We start from the raw sequence: 20,707 nt of genomic DNA on the forward strand, positions 1-20,707 counted from the left end.
ACAGTGCCACTTCTGGCTGTTTTCTATATATGTAGTACTGGGGAATCAAACCCAGGACTTCATGTATACGAGGCAAGCACTGTTGCCACTAGGCCATATTCCCAGCCCTGTAACAGAATCTTGACTGCAAAACGAGCAATGGATGAGATCTAGCAATCAAAATCTACAGCCGTAAGACAAACACCAGGCCTTAGAGGAGTCCCTTAGCAGGGACCTCACAGTGGAAGGATGAGAAACCCTTGAAAGCATACAGGGTCAGAGCCAAGACAGTCCATTCCTGTTGAGCCCAGCATACCACAGGACACTCCAGACAGTGCTCCAAGAATCTGCCCAAACCTCAAGGTCCATGAGACACTGGATTGAACAGGGAAGGCAAACCTACCAGCTTCTTCTTGAAACATTCCTGAGGTGGAGACCTCACCATCACAGGGGATGGCACTGGCAAGCTGCTGCTCTACCAGCTCCCCAATCTTCATCAGCAGACCAGGTTCACGGTATTATCATAGAAGCCCACCACCATGGCTCACACCTATAATCTTAGCTACTCAGGAGGCTGAGATCTGAGGGTCTTGGTTTGAAACCAGCCCAGGCAAGAAAGTCTATGAGATTCTTATCTTGAATTAACCACCAAAAAGCTAGAAGTAGAGCTGTAGCTCAAGTAGTAGAGCATTAGTCTTGAGCAAAAAAAGCTAAAGAACAGTGCCTAGCCCCTGAGTTCAAGCACCGGAACTGGCACAATAATAATAACAATAATAATAATAATAATAATGAGCTATCATGGGAGCACACTCAAGTGAGAGTAAGTGGGTCACCATATCTGATTCTAAGCCCAGAACTCTCTATTAATCACTGGGTTAATTTTGCCCAACAGGGGTTCCTGGAAAGTCACTTCCCCCTCAAGTCTGCAGTCTCCTAACCTACAAGATGAGGTGACTGAACAGCTGAAGAAAATCCACTTTCTGTAGCTCTTAGGAACCCACAACTCCAATAAACCAACCCCAAAGCCAGCATCCAGAATAGTATTTGCTGATGGTGACAAAACCCAGGCTGTAGTTAAGGGCCTGTCAGGAGCCTCACGTGACCAAAGACTTTACCATCTGACTATGTACTACCCAAAGGTGACCAGTCTCTAGACACAGTGAGCTCCTGAGTCCAGTCCTCCCTCTGCTCTCTTGTATCCAGGAATAGTCTCAGGAAATCCCTGCATTGCAAGCAGCCACAAAACTGAACCCACAATGTGTAATGTATCACGCAGACCTCAGATACAAACAAATACAAAACTACCACCAAGCTGGGCTCTGGTAGCTCACACCTCTAATCCTATCTACTTAGGAGGCTGAGAACTGAGGATCATCTTTCAAAGCCAGCCAGGGTAGGACTCAACAAGACTCTTACCTCCAATTAACTACCCAAAAAGCCAGAAAGCTATGACTCAAGTGGTAGAGGGCCATCCTTGAGCAAAAAAGCTCAGGGACAGTGCATGAGCCCTGAGTTCAAGTCCCAGAACAGATTTTAAAAAAAGAAGAAACTATGACTCACATTTTCTGACACATATCCGAGAGCATCAGCCATAGATAGACCCATCCTGTCTGTTGTTTAAGTCCCTGGACTTCAACATGCAGTAGCAAGCTAGGCACAAGCAGCTTACACCTAGCTACTCAGGAAGCTGAAATCTGAAGATCATGGACTGAAGCCAGCCCAGGCAGGAAAGTCTCATCTCCAATTAACCAGCAAAATGCCAGAATTGGAGTTGTGGCTCAAGTGTTACAAAACAACCCTTCAGCAAGACATTAAGGTACAGCACAAGGCTCTGAATTCAAGCCCCAGTAACAGCACAGAGATAGAGAGAGAAAAACATGCAGTGGCAAAAGAATTAACATATAATTTCCTAAATCCTGGAATTCCTGCAGGGAAGGGGAGGGGTATATTATGCAAACATGCACAAAAGCACATACACACAAACATTTCTATTTAAATTCAGAGATAAAAAGACTGGAAGACTATTCAGCACAATGTTCACAGGAACTACCTCTTAAGAGGTGGTGTATGGGTGATTTTTGTTGTTAGCCAACCTGACAGTTTCCTTTATAAAAGTGAACATGTCATCAGTATGCATTTAAGCATTTCAGTTAATGTGGCAAGTTAAAAAAACAGATTCCTAATCTGAAGAACTGTTTAGAAAGAATAAGGCAGGTGGCCATTAAAAAAATTATGAGTAAGTTGATCTCTAGGCAGCTTCTCGTTTCTCAGAATGAAACCAGCCCAGGGCCGGTTGCATCACCACTTGCTTACTGCCCAGTATTTGAGGATGTGCTGGGCCATACAGAAGGGAAGCAGCCCCACACCCAAACTCACACACAGCCTGTGCAGCATGAGGTGGCCTCTGGTGAGCCCAGTCATCTGGAATTGAGCTACCACACATCCCCAGGCCAGCTTGTTTTGTTACTGGTCATTTCCTTGGTGTCAGAAATGGTGACCTTGACCAGGTTCTTCCAGACCAGTCAACTGACTTGATAACGGTCTCTCCCCGTCCCTCTAAGGTGCAATTTCCTCCTTTTCAAAATGGAGATAGAACCAGGGCAATTGTAAGTGTTCAATGAGGCAAAATGTGCCAAGAAGCTTGTGAGAGCTTCACAAGGAGCATGACCAAGAATGTTTACTCTGTGTGGATGCGCGCTCTCTCTCTCTCTCTCTCTCTCTCTCTCTCTCTCTCTCTCTCTCTGCCACTCCACAACTCCAGACACACCTATGCAGCTTCCCTTTGAATTGAATGTAAAAAGGGACTTCAGCTGGCCCAATGGCTCACACCTATAATCCTAGCTTCTCAGGAGGCTGAGATCTGAGGATCAGTCCAAAGCCAACACAGGCAGGAAAGTCCTTAAGACTTTATCTCCAATTAAGCAGCAAAAAGCTGGAAATGGAACTATGGCTCAAGTATCAGAACAACAACCTTAAGTAGAAAAAGCTAAGGGACAGCACACAGACCCCTGAGTTCAAGCCTCAGTACTGGCACAAAAAAGGGATGGCTGAGAACTTCAGCCATCCTATTTCAAAGGACATCCATCTTCAAAACACAGCTTTAGAAAGACTCAGCCAGACCTTGCTACCTCCCCACATCACCATAAACACTGTCACCACAAGCCACCTTTGCATGATCTCTCTCCAGACTGCAGCCATCAGGGCAGGACTGGAAGACTTGCGACGCAGAATGCCCTTTTCCAGGATTCCGAGCCAACCCCAAGTGTCTGGGTGTAGAAATAGCCCTGGAGGTAAGGCAGTATCTCAGTCACTGTCCCTAGGCAGCAAACCTAGACTCGAAGCACCGCCCCATCCTGGGCTGCGGATAGGAAGAGGCCTATCTCCAACCCCAGCCCTTGCCTGGTTCCCAGCCTCTAGAAACCACAGGCCTCTGAGTGACACTCAGGAAATTGGGCTGTCCAAAGGAAAATGTTGCCAAGGTTAAAGTGGGTACCAAAAGGACAGGGCCTCACTTTGCATCCCTTTAGGAATGACTGAATCGCTCAATCAGAGGGTTAAAACTGAGGCAGAGAAATGCCACCCTTAAGTGACCAGAAAGGAAAACCAATTTTAGGTCTCAGTCCTGCCAAGATGTGTGACTCGGGAGAAGCTACTAAGACTCTAAGACCATTTCCCATGGGACCAGGAAGTTGGACTGGCCAACAACTCCATAGATTCCCAAAGCAGAACACATTCCTTTGGCAAGCCCAAAGAAGGACAACCAAGTCAGCCATATACACCTCAGTAGTGAGTAAAAGCCTGACCCCAATGCCCTAGGGACCTGACCTAAGGGCTCTTCTGGCAGTTCCAAACAGATGCTTCTGGGGTCCAGGGAGAGCTCAGGACCTACCTCACATAATAGGGCTCCAATGAGGCTCTGTCTCCCCACCCCCACCATCCCAGGAGTAGCAGGGCCTCCACAGGTACCACAGACTCCAAGGCCACGTCTTAAAGAAGGGATCAAGGGCAGACTGTATCTACTATAGCTATCCAATGTCACCTCTCCCAGCAAGGCCTCATAAGCAAAGCCGTTGAGGGACCTTCCTAGGCCCACGGTAGGGAGTCTGAATGGGACAGAGCCTGTTTCTCAAAGGTGCTGTTGAGCTGGAAAGAGCAGGTAATAAAGTACCCCCAAATGCTCCCTATGAAGAACTGAGCATCAGCTTTGGCACACATGTCTCCCCAGCACCGGACAGAGTTGGGACCCACAGATGATGAAGGGATGAACTGGCTTAGGCCAGGTGGAACACAGCTGGACACAAAGAACACTCTCACCTGTCTGGTAGAATTCTTCAAGCCCAGGAGGATCAACGGAGACAGTGTACCTGGTCTGCCATGTGAAGAAGCCCCGCAACTTCCCTCTATGGAGATTTTGGCTATCTCCCTTCCTTTCCATTCTGAGAACAAAAATAATTCTGTGGCCAGGTACTGGTAGCTCATGCCTATAATACCAGCTACTCAAAAGGTTGAGATCTGAGAATCTTAGGTCAAAGGCAGTCTAGGCAGAAGGGTCCCCTGAGAATCTTTTTGTTGTTGTTGTTGTTTTTGCCAGTCCTGGGCCTTGGACTCAGTGCCTGAGCACTGTCCCTGGCTTCTCTTGCTCAAGGCTAGCACTCTGCCACTTGAGCCACAGCGCCACTTCTGGCCGTTTTCTATATATGTGGTGCTGGGGAATCGTACCCAGGGCTTCATGTATAGGAGGCAAGCACTCTTGCCACTAGGCCATATTCCCAGCCCCTCCCCTGAGAATCTCATCTCCAATTAGCAAGCAAAAACCCAAAAGTGAAAGTGTGGCTCAAGTAGTAGAGTTGAAAAGCTAAGGGAGAGTACAAGGCCCTGAGTTCAAGCCCCGGTATACACCCAGAAAACATAATGAATGTCATTGGGTCTCAAGGAAACCCTAGGAGACTGTGAGGAGGCCAGCATACTGCCAGGCAGGTAAGAAACAAAACATGAGACCTCACAAAGTCCACTCCACACAGCAAAGCTGTCACTGGGCAGTCTAGGACTTGGATGCCTATGTCACAAGTTTGGATCTTGAAAAGCAGCAGCCTACCACCAGTCACAGTCTTCCAGGGACATTTCCCATGCTGCTGCTCCCACCACGTGCTCATCTAAGGAAAAGAATGGGCTGGGCTCCCTAAGGTTCTGATATATTCCAGAAGTCTCATATAGTTACAGAAGCCCAACCTTCTGGCCAGACCCTTCTTCCAAAACCAGCAATCCAATATTGCAAGCACAGCCACTGGGGGCCAGCTTGGTATTCAAGAAGAGCCTGTAGAACAGGAAAGGAGGCCGAGTGGACACTGACACTGGCCCAACTGGCCTCTCCACATGCTGTTGGGATAGCTTCCTGGCCTGTGTCATCACCTCTAGAAAATCATAGCCAGCTGCATTAGTCCCTTCTCCTAAAGGCACCCTGGGCATGAATGCCACGGAGCTCTCACTAGAGAGGTTTACAAGCGTACTGACAGGCTCAGTGAAGCACTGCTGGGGTAATTCTGTCCATCTTCATTTTTCAGACAGGGAAGCTTAAGAGAAGGCCTGGGACTGACCCAAGGTCATCCAGAAAGAATCAGGGGCTATTTTCAAAGCTATGGACTTGCTGTTTGCCACAGTGCTCACACTACTGAGACTCTTGTAGCAATAAATTTATCTCATACATTATCAGTCCAGTAAAACAGGAATTTCTGAAACTGTTCTTAAACAGGGATATGCACAACAGCTCACACAAATGTTTGATTTAACTTAACTCAGTGTCCTCCACTAATCCACCAAATGCAATGCTGAAGAGCCCTCAGAGAACCCCTCCAACCTCCTTGTTTTGAGACTGAGGCCTCCAGGATGAAGCGATTTCCTTAAAGTACACAGCTGCAGCCCTAGAGAACCAGCTCCAACAGTCTAAATTCCTGTCTTTTCAGGGAGCAGGGTGACCCTGAACCCACAGCAGAGTTGTAAAGAACAAGGAGCAGGCATTGATCTCATTCTTGCTGCTAATCACCAGGATGACTATCCAAACACACTCAGCAGGGAGGTCACTGGGCAACCAGCTCAGAGGCCTAAACAGCTAGACACTGAGGTGTCATGATGCCCCACCTTTGTCAAAATGTCCGACTCTGGAAATCTGGAACTCTAGAAGGGAACCAGGAGGACAAAGAGCCATCTGCAGAGGATGAAAGCAAATCATTCATTCCCCTACATCCACACTGGGAGCCAGGAGCCCTGTAGAGGGGCACAGGGATGATCCACAGAGACCAACACAGAGAACATCCTCTCAGCCCAACAACACAGCAGTCCAACCAGACACACAGTGCCAGACAAGGAGCCCTCCCTCCCGGAACTAAGTCACACAGGCCCCCTATTGTGCCACCTTTAAAACTGAACTTTGCTGGGCAAACACGCTCAGCTGTGTTCAAGAAATCCACATGCCTGAAAGGCCCCCCAGGAAGGCAGGGGTGGAGGGGGCTCTATTGATGTATTTTTTTAAGCAAAGCCCTGGTCAGTCATTTGCTATAGTAACTGCAAGAAAAAGCAGTAACAGTCAGCATTGGTTGAATTCTTTCACTCTCTCTGGCTTTTGTAGCTTTTAAGAAAATAAAACCAAGGACAGTCACCCTGAGCATTTTGGATCAAACCAAGGATTCAGACTTGCAGTGTGCAAGAAGGGAGGAATGATCTTATAATAATTACTGCCATCACTGGCTGGCCCTATGACAGCTGGCAAAGGCAATTAGCAATGGGAGAGAAGGGGGTGTGTGGACTGAAGATCTAATAAAACAAAACATCTCCAGTCTCACAGGGGCCCAGATGCAGCTAAAGTGAGGCGATTGAGAGAGGCTCTTCTTCAGGACAGAGCAGTTATTAACTGGTCCCCAAAATTTCAGAGGCCTCCCAATCCTTGGACAGGAATAAATCAAGTTGGGAATGCACTAGTTCCCCTCATTGGGTTCTGAGACCCCCCAACATGCCTTCTGCCTGATTCTTCTAGGTCTTTCTTATGAACTGCCCTTCCCAACTATAATTTTCGAGAGGAGGAGGGCTGCATATCTTGTTTCTCTTTTACCCTCCAGGCTGTCTCCACCAGAACCCCCGAAGCAGTGTCTTCTTCCCACCAAAGGTTCTTTTCCACCAGCACAATCTTTCGGAAGCCAAAGCACCCAATGGTTTGGGGAGAGTCGGTGGGTAATTACATTTTGAGCAGTGAACCGGTTGTGGCACCGCGAAAGGACCCAGCACCCTATGCCTGAGGAGCAAAAATGCAATTTCAGCAAACACTTTTTTTTTTTTTTTTTGAAAAGCAGCAGAGGAGACCTGGAGAGAAGAAAGGACCGGGGAACACGACGGAAAGCAGCGGGGCGGCGTGAGGGGAAGCCTGCGGATTCTCATTCACTGACACCCCGGCAGCCCAGGCCACAGGGCTCCAGCCCTCGGGGAAAAGTCCAGCGCGTAATTCCGTGGGGCCACGAGTCCCACTGACCCTGGAAATGAGACAAGGTGTGCGAGAGGAGATAGGGTTGCTGGGGCGGGGGTGGGGGGTGCAGTGTCCGCCCCTCACAGGGGACCCCGGGCCTTCCTGCCCCCCAAATCCCGCCCAAGGTGAGCGCTAGTCTCGAGTCGCCGCGCCGCCGCACCGGCTAGCAGAGGAAAGGGCAACCGCTTCCAGGAAGGAGCCCCGGGCTCCAGGATGCGCCTCAGGAAGGAAAGCGCCGGGGGACGGGGGAAGGGGTCGGGGGGGTTCCCCAGGCCCAGCGGGGTCCCGGGCCCCGGCGCGCGCGGCCCCTCACCTCCAGGGTGCGAATCTCCTGCTGGGTGAGGTCGTTGGACACGGCGCATTTGGTGCGCAGCCCGCGCAGGCTGCCGATGGAGATGTCGATGAGCTTTTGGAGCTGCCCGCACTGCTGCAGCGCCCGGCCGGCCGCGGCGCCCCCGCCGCCGCCCTCCTTCTTCTCCCCCATCGCTGCCGCGCGCAGAGCCGCTCTATCCATGCCTCGGCATCGGGGCCGCAGGGGGCCGCGGCGGGGAGCCCGGGGGGACGCGGGCGCCTCGGCAGGGAAGCCCCTCACACCACACACACACACACACCCCGAGCCCGAAAGGGGCTGGAGGAGGTGGGCCCCTAAACGGTGCTGAAGCCGGGATGCGCCCCGGAGTCGGCTGCCGAATCCGCTGTTCCCGCCGCCCAGTAGCGGCGGCAAAGCGAAAGCCGCGGCGGACCCGACGGCTGCGGCTCCCCGAGCCTTTAAGCGGCTGCCGGGACCGGAGCGGGGGCGCGAGGCATGCTGGGACTTGTAGTCCACGCAGCGCACCTGCCGCTCGGCCCGCGCCCTCGGGGCCCCGCCCGCGCTCCCGGCCTCGGTCCCCTGCGGGGCACCTGCAGGGCGGGCCGGGCTGCCTGGCGCCGGCTCTGTCGCCCGGTGGGGAGACGCCTGCGTGCCTCCACTCCCACTCCCCATCCCCCACAGGCCCCCGGCCTTCCCGCGACCCCCGGATGGGGCGGGGCACTGAGCCCTGGAAAATGCAGATCCTGGAAGGTTACTTACATTCGTGGATTTAGGGGCTGCCGTGTCCTAGGAAGGGTCTTAAAGAAATTTTTTCCAGCAAAATGCCGAGCTGGAGGCGTGGTTCAAATGGTAGAGGGCCAAGCAAGCTCAACAACAAGCCTGAATGCAAATTCTGACTCCACCACTGCCCCTTCCTGGAGTGTTACCTTGGGCAAATGGTTGTCCTCTGAATGGGAGTCTCCTCTCACCCCACTCAAAGCTTGCTATCCGGATGTGTTTATCTACATCACCTAGACTGATTACTGGTGCATGTAGTCACAGAATCAATATATGCAAGTGTTCCCTTCTAATCTCCCGTCTCCTAAATTAGGCCCTGAACCCAAGCAGTCAGTGGGTATGGCAGCAATACCACAAGCCTGCAGTTGTGCCTTCTAACCCAGCAGCATTCAAACCCACCCCTGTTGTATTGTGGGGAGCGAGAAAAATCCACCAAGCACTGTTAAAGGAGACAAGTTTTTCAGTCAGTTTGCAACTGCCTTGCCCTAGGCTACCCCAGAGCTAGGAACAGTTGCCGCCTCTGGGGGCGAGTTTCTTTCCTTTCTTTCCACAGGCCTCTTGTTCCCTACAGGCCTCTGTTCTCCATAGGCTTCTCCCCTCTCTGAGGCCCTCTGCTCTCCACCTGGCTCTCCATGGGCCTCTGCTCTCTGCGGGCTTCCGCTCCCCGCTCGGTCTCCACTTCACTCCGCATCAGCTCCGTCTCCGCTCCTTCGACAAGCACCAGGCTCCAGACTCCTCAACAGGCCTCAAGCTCCGCTCCCCTCCTCCGACCAGCTCGGCTCCGCCCCACTCTCAGTCTGCTCTCCTCTGGCCTCTGGCTTCCAGCAGGCCCTGGCTTCTGCAGGCCTCTCCTCTCCGTCCCGTTAAGCTGCTCCAGCCTCCATTCTCTGCAGGCCGGGACTCTATCCTCAGGCCCAGGGTCTCGGGCCTCTCTTGTCCGAAGGCCCAACTTCGGGCCTTTCCGCACCACAGGCCCGGAGCTCGGGCCTCCTCTGTCTGGAGGCCCGGGCTCCCCTCAAGCCTGAAGGAAACCCAGGCACTGCGCAGCTCCAAGAGGCACCTCCTCGTGCCTTGCTCTCCGCGCCTCCCCTCTCCTTTCCGGAAATCCCACCCTCTTATATCTCTTATATCCCACAGCGGCCTGCAGTTGGGGGGGGGGGGGGTGGTTAGCGGTTCCGGTCCTTTCATGATGGGAGTGGGATCCCCTTTTACGCTCTGCAGTGGGGCGTGGCAATGGTGACTGTGGGGCGGGGATTCCCCCCCCCTCCCGCCGTTGTTACACCCCAAGTGTTAACTTCCTCTTACATCAGGCCCCCTCATGTGTTCTGTTAGCTGGCAAAGCTAAAAACCATGTTTCTGATCAAAAGTCTTCTTACATACTTCTTAGGGCTTACAGTTTTCTTACAGACTCTCTTATATGTCCAACATCTGCTAACCCCAAGGACTTTCTCCCTACCGAATTTTCCTTTTGAGCTCATAGACTACAAAGTCACCAACTAGATTACCTCTGCACCCTTTCCACAGAAGTGTTGGGTGGACAGTAAGGGGTCCACAAAGTTGTGCAGTGCATCGCATGAGCTCTTTAGTCAGGTCCTGTGCCATGGGCTGGACACAATGTAAGGAGCTTATGAATAGCTACATAGATTTGGGGGGGGGGTTCCTTTTTGTTATTTGTCTTTAGCACAGGGTGTGAAATCCAAGCATTATATTCTTTTCTTTTTGCCTGTCCTGGGGCTTGAACTCAGGATTTAGGCACTGTCCCTGAGCCTCTTTGTGTTCAAGCTTAGCACTCTACCATTTGAGCCACAACACCACTTCCAGCTTTTCCTGAGTAGTTTATTGGAAACAAGAGTCTTGCAGACTTTCCTACTGGGCCATCTTAGAACCACAATCCTCACATCTCAGCCTGCTGAGTAGATAGATTACAGATTACAGGTATAATCTAGCTGGTGCCCAATTTATTCTTTTCTTTTTTACAAGTTATTTATGATTAATGCTTAAAGGTCTGAATGCATAATCTTACCTCGAAGAACTGGTGGTCAATACAATGCATTAAAACTATATACAAAAAAAAGACAACTGGGCTGGGAATATGGCCTAGTGGTAAAGTGCTCTCCTTGTATACGTGAAGCCCTCTGTTCAATTCCTCAGCACCACATATAGAGAAAAAATCCAGAAGTGGTGTTGTGACTCAAGAGGTAGAGTGCTAACCTTGAGCAAAAAGAAGCCAGGGACAGTGCTCAGGCCCTGAGTCCAAGGCCCAGGACTGGCCAAAAAAAAAAAAAAGACTATGTACAATGCAGTTTCATGTCTAAGTGTGTGTGTATGTGTGCGTGCACATGTGTGTGTGCACGTGCATGTGCACATGCTAGTACTGGAGCTTGAACTCAGGACCTCAATCTCTTGCTTAGCTTTTTACACTCAAGGCAGGTACTCTACTACTTGAGACACATCTCCACTTTTGCTGCTTAATTGGAGGTAAGATCCTCAGGCTTACTCCAAACTGGGATCCTTAGCCTCCTGAGTCAATTAGTATTATAGGTGTGAGCCACCAGCACCCACCTTCTCAATCTTTTTACACTGCGGAGTTTTATGAAACTGTTGATGGCATCAAATACCATCTTTCTTTCTTTATTGCCAGTCCTGAGGCTTGGACTCAGGGCCTGAGCACTGGCTTCTTTTTGCTCAAGGCTAGCATTCTACCACTTGAGTCACAGCACTTCTGGCTTTTTCTGTGTATGTGGTGCTGAGGAATCAAACCCTGGGCTTCAAGCATGCTAGGCAAGCACTCTACCACTAAGCCACATTCCCAGCCCCAAGTACCATTATTTTTCTGCTATCACATTAGGAATGTCAATGGATGGTTCATTTCAACTTGCAGTGGTCATTATGTCTAATATGAAATGAAGTAATTTTCTACTTACACAATGAAATATATTGACATGGTTCTTTTGATTTTGATATATAGCAGCAAAGGCATTGTACATCGGCAGACACACAGACTTAAAAGACCTTAAAAGGTCTAACAAAAAAGATAATAATAAAGAAGTCACATATGATAGTTTAATAACAACATAAAAAAAACTGTTTCTAGCACAATGGCACAGCCTGTGTCCACTTCAGGGACACCTAGCTAAGACATGAATGAACCTGAAATAAGAAAGTACATGTTCACTCCAGAACAGAGTCCATCCTTTGTGTCTCTCAGGGGGAGGTCTCTACAAACCCTCTTCTTCAAGCATTATATTCTTGCTTGAGCTTCAGACATCAAAATACTCAGTACTGGAAGGTGGTTTATAACACCCCCCTACCCTTAATAGTATTTTGTCGCTTTTTTTTTTTTTTTTTTTTCGCTGTGAGGCTTGAACTCAGGCTCTGGGTGCTGTCCCTTTAGCTCTTTTGCTCAAGGCTAGCACTTTACCACTTTGAGGCATAATGCCACTTCTGGGGTTTGTTCCTGGTTAATAGGAGAGAAGAATCTTACAGGGACTTTCCTGACCTGGCTGGCTTTGAACCTCAGATCTTAGCCTCCTGGGTAGCTAGGATTACAGGCATAAACCACCAGCACCCGGCCATTTCAACATTTTAAAATAAGTTAAATATTAGCTCTAAACCACAACCTAGGATACCTTTTGTGGGGTGGAGGGGACTTAAATCCAGGCCAGTTATATTCTTCCCTGGTTTTTCCACTCAAGGCTGGTTCTCTACCACTTGAACCATACCTCTACTTCCAGCTTTTTGATAAACGTCTCAGGAATTTTCTGAGCATAAGTGGCTCATGCCTGTAATCCTAGCTACTCAGGAGGCTGAGATCTGCGGATCAAGGTTTGAAGACAGCCTAGGCAGGAAAGTCTGTGAAACTCTAATCTTCAATTAATAGGCAAAAAGCTAGGGAGTGGGGAGGGGGGGGCGGAGCTCAAGGACAGCTCCCAAGCCTTAAGTTCAAGCCTCAGCATCAGCACAAAATAAATTAATAATAATAATCACTGATCCAATCATCACCTGATGTATATAACAACCCCCTTTTACTGTATATAACCCCTTTTACTGTATTTCTGAAAATTCCCAACCCTCACTGTTACCCTAACCCTATGGTTCTCAAACTTGAAGACAGATCAGAATCACTTGGTGGCATGTTAATTTCTATTCCACAGGTCTGGGGATAGGCCCTGATAATTTGCATTTCTAGCAAGTTCTAAGGGGATGACAAGTGATGTCCATGCTGCTACAATAGGGACCATGCTTTGCAGAAGAAGGTCAGTGGGCCACAGAATTGTCTCAAGGGCTCACCCATGCCTCTGCATGGTTCAGACCTCCACTGTCTAGCAGCCTCAGCTGCCAGACTTCAGCAACAAACTCACTGTAACTCCCAGCTTGCAAGAGATCTCTGGGCAGTGCCTATTTATGAGTTGTCTTTCTGCTGGGCCACATCAGGCTTAACACTTGGTGTACAGTTCATTCCACCTTCTCATCTCCTCTTTCACAAGAATACAAACTCCCTATGGGTAAGAAGTGTGTGTGTGTGTGTGTGTGTGTGTGTGTGTGTATCTGTGTCTGCGTCTGTGACACAGGTCTGTGTAGCCAGTAACATAATCTCTTGGGCCGCTTGATATGAAAAGGAGCATCTACACCTACCTATGCCATGCTGACTCCAGCATGGGAGCATGGGCTGACTCCAGTGCCTAGGTCCCTCTCCCACCAGGTTCCGTGCAGCCAGCCGCTCCCTGTTCTGTGAAGCTTCCTTTCTGCCTAGACAGAACATTCGGTAGCCATGGCTTTCCTGCCTGCTCAGCTCAGCTAGACTTGGCCTTCTTGACTGGATTGCAGGATCCAGTGAGCCACACCGTTTACACAGCCACAACTTCAAAGTGGAGAACACCAGGATCTGTAAGTAATCCCAGCTCTGGCCTTTTAGCAGTCAGTAAGTAATCACTCAGTGTCACTTATGTAGCAGGCCCAGTTTCTCCCAGAGCTGGGAGAAAGTAGCAGTTGACAACCCAGAAATCCTTACCCTTGCCAGGCCACTAGTGTCTCAAGCCTGTAATCCTAGCTACTCAGGAGGCTGAGATCTGAAGATACGAATTTAAAACTAGCTCAGGCAGCCAAACCTGAGCAACTCTTACCTCTCCAACTAACCTGCAAAAAGTCAGAACTGGAGGTATGGCTCAAGTGGTAGAGCACCAACCTTGACTGAAAAAAAGCATGAGAGACCTTGAGGTTCTGAATTCAAACCCCAGTCCCAACATACACAAATACACACACACACACACACACACACATACACACACACACACACACACCTTACCCTGAAGGAATTTATGCATTGCTGAGTTGCTGTTTGACCTTGAACAGGTCTTAGTTAGGTGTTCTGCTAATCTCAACTGTTGCTTCCCATTCACAAGACAGAAACATGTTGGGAGGTTAAACAGATAATTACGCAGAACGGTGCTCATAAAATAAGAGCACAACATTTTTATTTGGTAAGCACTAAGTAGTTTCCTTAGGCTGTTCCAAATGTCTGATTCACTTTTTTGTTCTTGTTTTTGTTCCCATATTAAGGCTTGGACTTGGGGCCTAGCCCTGTCCCAAAGGCTGGCACTCTACCACTTGAGCCATAGCTCCACTTCCATCTTTTTGTTGTTTAATTGGAGATAAAAGTCTCACAGACTAGCTTGCCCGGGCTAACTTGAACCTCCATCCTAAGGATTATAGATGTGAGCCTCAGGCACTTGACCAAAGCAATTTTTTTCAGCTGCCTTTGATCTGAGGTTGGTTGAACTCACAGAGGCAGAGCAGTGAGTATGGAAACCTGCCTGACTGCACATTACTTCCTAGAATGTCAGAAGATCATGCTGGGTGGTTCTCGGGAGACCTAAGCTGTGTCCCCAGGCCTGTCCCATGTAGCTCCCCAGGGACAAAACCCCAAGGACTCCCTGTGAATCTCAGCCTTAGGTGTGAATTCCAGAGCTAAAGCCTACACCAGTTTCTATCCCTTGAGGCTGGCTGACAACCAAGGCTGTTTCTAGTCAAGGCCTTGATTTAAGAATTTGGTGAGGAGCTGGGGATATGGCCTAGTGGCAAGAGCGCTTGCCTCGTATACATGAGGTCCTAGGTTCAATTCCCCAGCACCACATATACAGAAAATGGCCGGAAGTGGCGCTGTGGCTCAAGTGGCAGAGTGCTAGCCTTGAGCAAAAAGAAGCCAGGGACAGTGCTCAGGCCCTGAGTCCAAGACCCAGGACTGGCCAAAAAAAAAAAAAGAATTTGGTGAAATAACAAGCATCTCATTGAGAAAATAATGATAATGCATAAATATTCATAATGATGATAGAACATCTGTAGCTTTAAGGCACCCCTTCAGGCTATCCATGAACTCCAGGGCTATAGACAAGGTTAGGAATCCCTTTGCCCTATTGAGTTTCTCTGTCTTTACTCAACCATTTTGAAAGGCACTTTAGACTTTCATATCACGCTGGGGGGAGGGTTTTTTGGTTTGGGGTTTTTTTTTTTTTGCTTTTTGTTTGTTTTTCATGCAGATATTGGAGCTTGAACTGAGAGTCTTGCTCTTACTTGGCTTTTTAAGTCAAGGCTGGTGTTCTACCATTTGAGTCACACCTCCACTTCTGGCTTTCTATTGGTTAATTGGAGATAAGAGGCTCACGGAGGTTTCTGTCTAGGCTGGCTTTGAACCACCATCCTCATATCTCAGCCTCCTGAGTAGCTAAGATTGTAAGTTTCAGCCCCTTGAGCACTTCACTTCACTGACTTTCATCTTTCATCACCTCACTCCTTCCTGAGTTTCTGTCCCTCCCTACCCTGTACCGAGACCTGCCCCCTCGGTTTCACCTTATGAACCTTGTCAATTCCCAACCTTGGTAAAACCCAGCCCTCCACCTTCTCCAGGTCTGTGCCCTGGCAGCTGTGTGATGCTGGAGAAAAACACACAGTCCTGCCATTGCTTGCCCTTTAAATTCGTGACCACAGACCTCAAATTGGCACTCCTCACTCCGGCCTGGCAGAGCTACCAGCCTTTCCTAGAAAGTTCACTTTCCTGTTCTCCAGCATGGCAAGTTCTCCACACGCCTCAGCCAATTATCCTGGCTCATCTTCCATTGAAAACCCCCAAACCAACAGATCAGACTCCACAAATCCCCTGCCCCTGTCCCAGGAGTCCTGGCTCTCCTTCTGGAGCCATAGAGGAGGCATTCTATTCAAGACCAAGGCCAAAGAATCTTAGCTCAGGCTCCAGGTTCTATCCTCTCCAGCAGGTTTCAAGCTTCCATCCAGCATGTATCAGGATTGTCTCTAAGTCAGTATTCTCTCTCTGCCTTGCTGTTTTCATGTGCATGCAAACATATTGTAGTATCCCCTTCATGAAGAAAAATAGGGGAAAAAAGAAAGGAAGGGAAGGGAGGAGGGAGAGAGGGAGAAAAGAAGAAAAGGAGGGAGGGAAGAGGGAGGGAGAAAAAAGAAAGGAAAAGAGGGAGAGAAGGAAGGAAGGAAGTCCCAATATCACAAAACAAACAAAATAATATGTGCAAACACTGAAGTTAGTAGCTGAGCATCATGGCACACACTTTCAGAGGCTAAGGTAGAAGGCAAGGGGGTAGGGGGCATAGTGTGAAGCAAGCCTGAACCACATAACACAACAACCTGTCTCAAAAAAAAAAAAAAAAAGGGCTGGGAATGTGGCTTAGTGATAGAGTGCTCGCCTCATATACAGAAAACCCTGAGTTTGATTCCTCAGCACCACATAAACAGAAAAGGCCAGAAGTGGCGCTGTGGCTCAAGTGGTAGAGTGCTAGCCTTGAGCAAAAAGAAGCCAGGGACATTGCTTAGGCCCTGAGTTCAAGCCTCAGGACTGTAGAAAAAAAACAACACATAATTACAAAGCTGAGGAAGAGGGCTGGGAATATGACCTAGTGGTAAGAGTGCTTGCCTCGTATATATGAAGCCCTGGGTTCGATTTCCCAGCACCACATATATAGAAAATGGCCAGAAGTGGTGCTATGGCTCAAGTGGCAGAGTGCTAGCCTTGAGCAAAAAGAAGCCAGGGATAGTGCTCAGGCCCTGACTGGCAAAATACATACATACATACATACATACATACATACATACATACATACATAAAAAGCTGAGGAAGAAATAAAGATGCTGGGCCCCAGAGACAAGCTGCAGTAAAAGTGGAAACCCTGGGGTGTTGAAAAGGCCAGAGGGGTAGGGAGAAATGTCCTAAGGGTAATGGAAGCGGGTTGCAGGGCAGCTCAGAGAGAAGTGAAGACAAGAGTACCCCCAGCACTGAAGCTAAGGAAGGAAATAAACACGGCCTCCTGTTTCTACATTCAGCTGTGCCGCCTTCTCTCCCTCAGAGGATCCCATCTTGAAAGGTCCCAGAAAGAGCATCTGGGATGCAGACTCCAAGGACCACTCTCCCAGGCTCCGAGGGGGGTACAGACTGAGCTTGGCAGCCATCCTGGGCAGGTGATTGGCCAGCAAACTTTTTTCTTGACTCCAAATCCCCTCCAGCTTCTGCCCTGCATTTCTGCTTCCTTTATAGCAAACCTCAGAAGAGCCATCAGCACTCAGCCTCTCCCCACCCAGTCCATTTTTCACCCAGAAGTCCCAGCCTGCTCCTCTAGTTCTTTCTCCATCGTTCAGCCAGACGACTTCACGATGGAATCCTCTTTTCAAAGTCACAGTGGCCTCCTTCCAAATCTAAGGGTCAGCCTCTCCTTGAAACAACTCTCTGGCCTTCTCTGCTGAGCCTACTGCCTCTGCTTGTCATCTGTCCTCTCTGGCCACTTCTTGTTGCTCCTTGCTGCTACCTCTTCTTCTAAATCGGCTTGCTCCAGCAGCCAGTGACCCCTGGGGACTGTGTTCTTTGGGTTCTTTCTCAGGTTGACCTCAACAATAAGTACATTGCTATCTCCTCCTTCAGCTCCCAGATCAAATATCACCGCCCCAGAGAGGCCATCCCTGGCCACACTCTCCCAAGCAGCCATCCCTCAGCTCTTGCCCTGTGTCAGATGGTCCTGTTCTTTGTTCCCTTCAGAGCTTCATCACTGTTTGTCAAGCCCATTAGTCCATGGATTTATGGGTCTGTTCCTTGTTTATCCAAGAAGTCTCTCTCTCTCTCTCTCTCTCTCTCTCTCTCTCTCTCTCTCTCTCTCTCTGCTTTTCCATTCAAGGCTGGCTCTCCAGTGGTAAACTGGAGCCACACTGCCACTTCCAGCTTTTTGGTTGCTAACCGGAGATAAGAATCTGGAGAATTTGGGGCTGGGGATATGGCCTAGTGGCAAGAGTGCTTGCCTTGTATACATGAGCCCCTGGGTTCAATTCCCCAGCACCACATATACAGAAAATGGCCAGAAGTGGCGCTGTGGCTCAAGTGGCAGAGTGCTAGCCTTGAGCAAAAAGAAGCCAGGGACAGTGCTCAGGCCCTGAGTCCAAGCCCCAGGACTGGCAAAAAAAAAAAAAAAAAAAAAGAATCTGGAGAATTTATCTGCCTGGGCTGGCTTCAAGCCATGATACTCAGATCTCAGCCTCCTGAATAACCAGTATTACAGGCATAAGCCACTAACTAGCAACCCAGCTGCTGCTGTATTTCTAACAGAAAAATTCAAACTCAGTGCATTTAAGACTTACCCCCACACCCCCTAATTTAATGTCTTGGGGTCTTGTCCTGTTCATTATAAAGGCAAGACAGGCCTTGCATATGCTTTTTCAAAAACGTGGGAAATGTTCTTAATTATTTTTCCACTGACACATACATCCAATCCTTAGCAAGTCCTGGCAGCTAGAATTTCCAACTGTAAGTATATACAAGAAAATTTTATAGATGGATGCAAAACAAAATTGATGAACTGGGCTTCTTCAAAATTCAAAACTTTTGTTCTTCTAAAAACACCATTAAGAAAGTATGCAAGCTAAAAACTGGGAGAAAGCATTTCCATTTAAAGTCACTCCTTCCCCCAGATCCATTCAAAATATATTAAAAGGATGTTCTTTTTTTAACTCTGTAGCAGTACTTGAAAGCTAGATGCTGATAGGTCAGTAATAACGGAGTTAGCAAAGCTGATAATAAACAACTCCTGAGAAAACAAATGGTACAAGAAAAATGAGCATAGTTTAATGCTTTCCTTAGTCCTAACAGGATAAATAGTGAATGCTGCTCTGTACCAAATTAGAATATAATGAGCTAGGAGGCTCAGAAGAGGAAAGAAGGCTAAATCCTCACTGTGCACAATGTGAAGTCATTAAACACTCCCCAGACTGAAAATCCCATCTAATCACGCAAACGTGCTACTTAAAGACATGGACAGAAAAATTGAAATAGCCAATAAAAATGAATTAGAATGTTTGCTGTAGGGTGGGGGAGCAGTGGTCAGGGTGACCTCAATTTTTCATTCTGTTTGTTTATTTGAGTGTTAGCAAGCACAACTTTGAAATTTAAGAATGTAGATTATCAGGCATCACCCAGACTGGACTACAGGAACTCTAAGGACCCAGACAGGAGCCTGGATTTTAAAGGACAACAGCAAAAGCCATTCTATGGAGGGCAGGGCTGTTCAGGAGGAAGAATGGAATGTTCCTGCACCAGCTTTGGGAGACTCTAAAGTCCTAGAGACATTATCTAAGAACAAACGAACAGGCCACCCACAGGTGACTAAAAACCCTTTTCTAGCAGAGATACTGGTTGGCTCTGTAGTTGACATCCTCAGCAGGATTCAGAGTTCCTTAAGAGAGTCATGGCCAATGCCTTAGCTTGGAACAATTGTCTCCTGGATCAGGTCAGGATAACATTGCCCAGTCTCTAGAGAGGCCTGCCTTTCATTCACCCACTCATTCACTCATTCATCTGTCTATCCATCCATTCATTCTTCCACCCATCCACTCACTCACACATTCATCTATCCATTCATTCATCCATCCACTCATTCATTTACCCATCCTCACTTATTCATTCATTCAACCACTCATTTATTCATCCCCTCTCTCATTCACTCTACAAGTGCATATTAAGTACTTAGTGGATCCCAGTTCAGCAGGAATATTGGGGCCACTGTGTTGAAGGAATAGCGATGGACTCTACCCTCCTAAAAATAACATTCAGTGAATGAACATGTGGCCCTGTGGTGGCCGCTGCTCTGTTACGATGCAGAGGACTAAACCTCTGCCAGGCACCAAGCATCATACTCTTGGGCTTCCTAGCCTCTAGAACTGGAAGCCAAATAAACTTCTATTCTGTATCAATTACCTGGCCACGGGAGTACTTTATTGTAGCCATGGTGATGGGACTAAGAAGGAAGCCTCTAGGTGGATGTACCTAGGAGGCAGCTCCATGCTGAGGCCATGGGCAACCCCCCACCCCCTTGGAGCTGGGGAGAGGGTGTGGCTGGAGAAGAGAGGAGGAAGTAGGACTGAGCTACAAAAAGTCCAGAGTGGGAAAGGGGGTCAAGGGAAGAGACAGCAACAGAGGCCCAGACGAGCTGCCAGTAAGGAAGAAAACATACTGTGCAGAATGAATGCCACATTTCCACTCGGGCCACCCGTGGTGCCTTCCTCTACAACCTCATCTCTCCCTGCTTTCCCTTCCAGTGACTCCAGCCTATTGCTTCAGACCTTTGCACATGGTGTTCTCTCTCTTGGATTGCAAAAGTAGCCATAACTCATTACCATGAAGTCAAACACTATGGAAATGCATGACATAAAAGTAAGAGCTTTCCGGGTGTGGTAATGCATGCCTGTAATCCCAGTACTGGGGAAGTTAGAAGAAGCAGAAGCATAAGTGTGAGGCCAGCCTGGGCTACCTAATGAGATCAAAAACCCAAATCAAGGGCTGGGATGTAGCTCAGTGGCAAAGCACTTGCCTAGTAAGTGCAACGTTCTGGGTTTGAGCCACAGTACCAGAAAAGAGGCAAAAAAAAAAAAAAATCAAAATCAAAATGAAAGGACAGGGGCTGGGAATATGGCCTAGTGGTAGAGTGCTTGCCTCACAAGCCCTGGGATCTATTCCTCAGCACCACGTATATAGAAAAAAGCCAGAAGTGGTGCTGTGGCTCAAGTGGTAGACTGCTAGCCTTGAACAAAAAGAAGCCAGGGACAATGCTCAGGCCCTGAGTTTAAGCTCC

At 48.6% G+C, this 20,707-nt stretch overlaps 1 protein-coding gene across 3 annotated transcripts in view; it reads right to left on the bottom strand.

The window, feature by feature from the left end:
- Nucleotides 1-8,003, bottom strand: part of Ksr1 (kinase suppressor of ras 1) — a 141,262-nt gene extending 133,259 nt beyond the window's left edge. For all 3 annotated transcript variants that reach the window (XM_048366796.1, XM_048366795.1, XM_048366794.1), the window contains exon 1: nt 7,803-8,003. In XM_048366796.1, coding sequence (XP_048222753.1) covers nt 7,803-8,003 — 201 coding nt within the window. The remainder of the gene's footprint in view (nt 1-7,802) is intronic.
- Nucleotides 8,004-20,707: the final 12,704 nt, after the last annotated feature.

The sequence above is a fragment of the Perognathus longimembris genome, chromosome 17, assembly GCF_023159225.1.
Source record: "Perognathus longimembris pacificus isolate PPM17 chromosome 17, ASM2315922v1, whole genome shotgun sequence".
Lineage (NCBI taxonomy): Eukaryota > Metazoa > Chordata > Mammalia > Rodentia > Heteromyidae > Perognathus > Perognathus longimembris.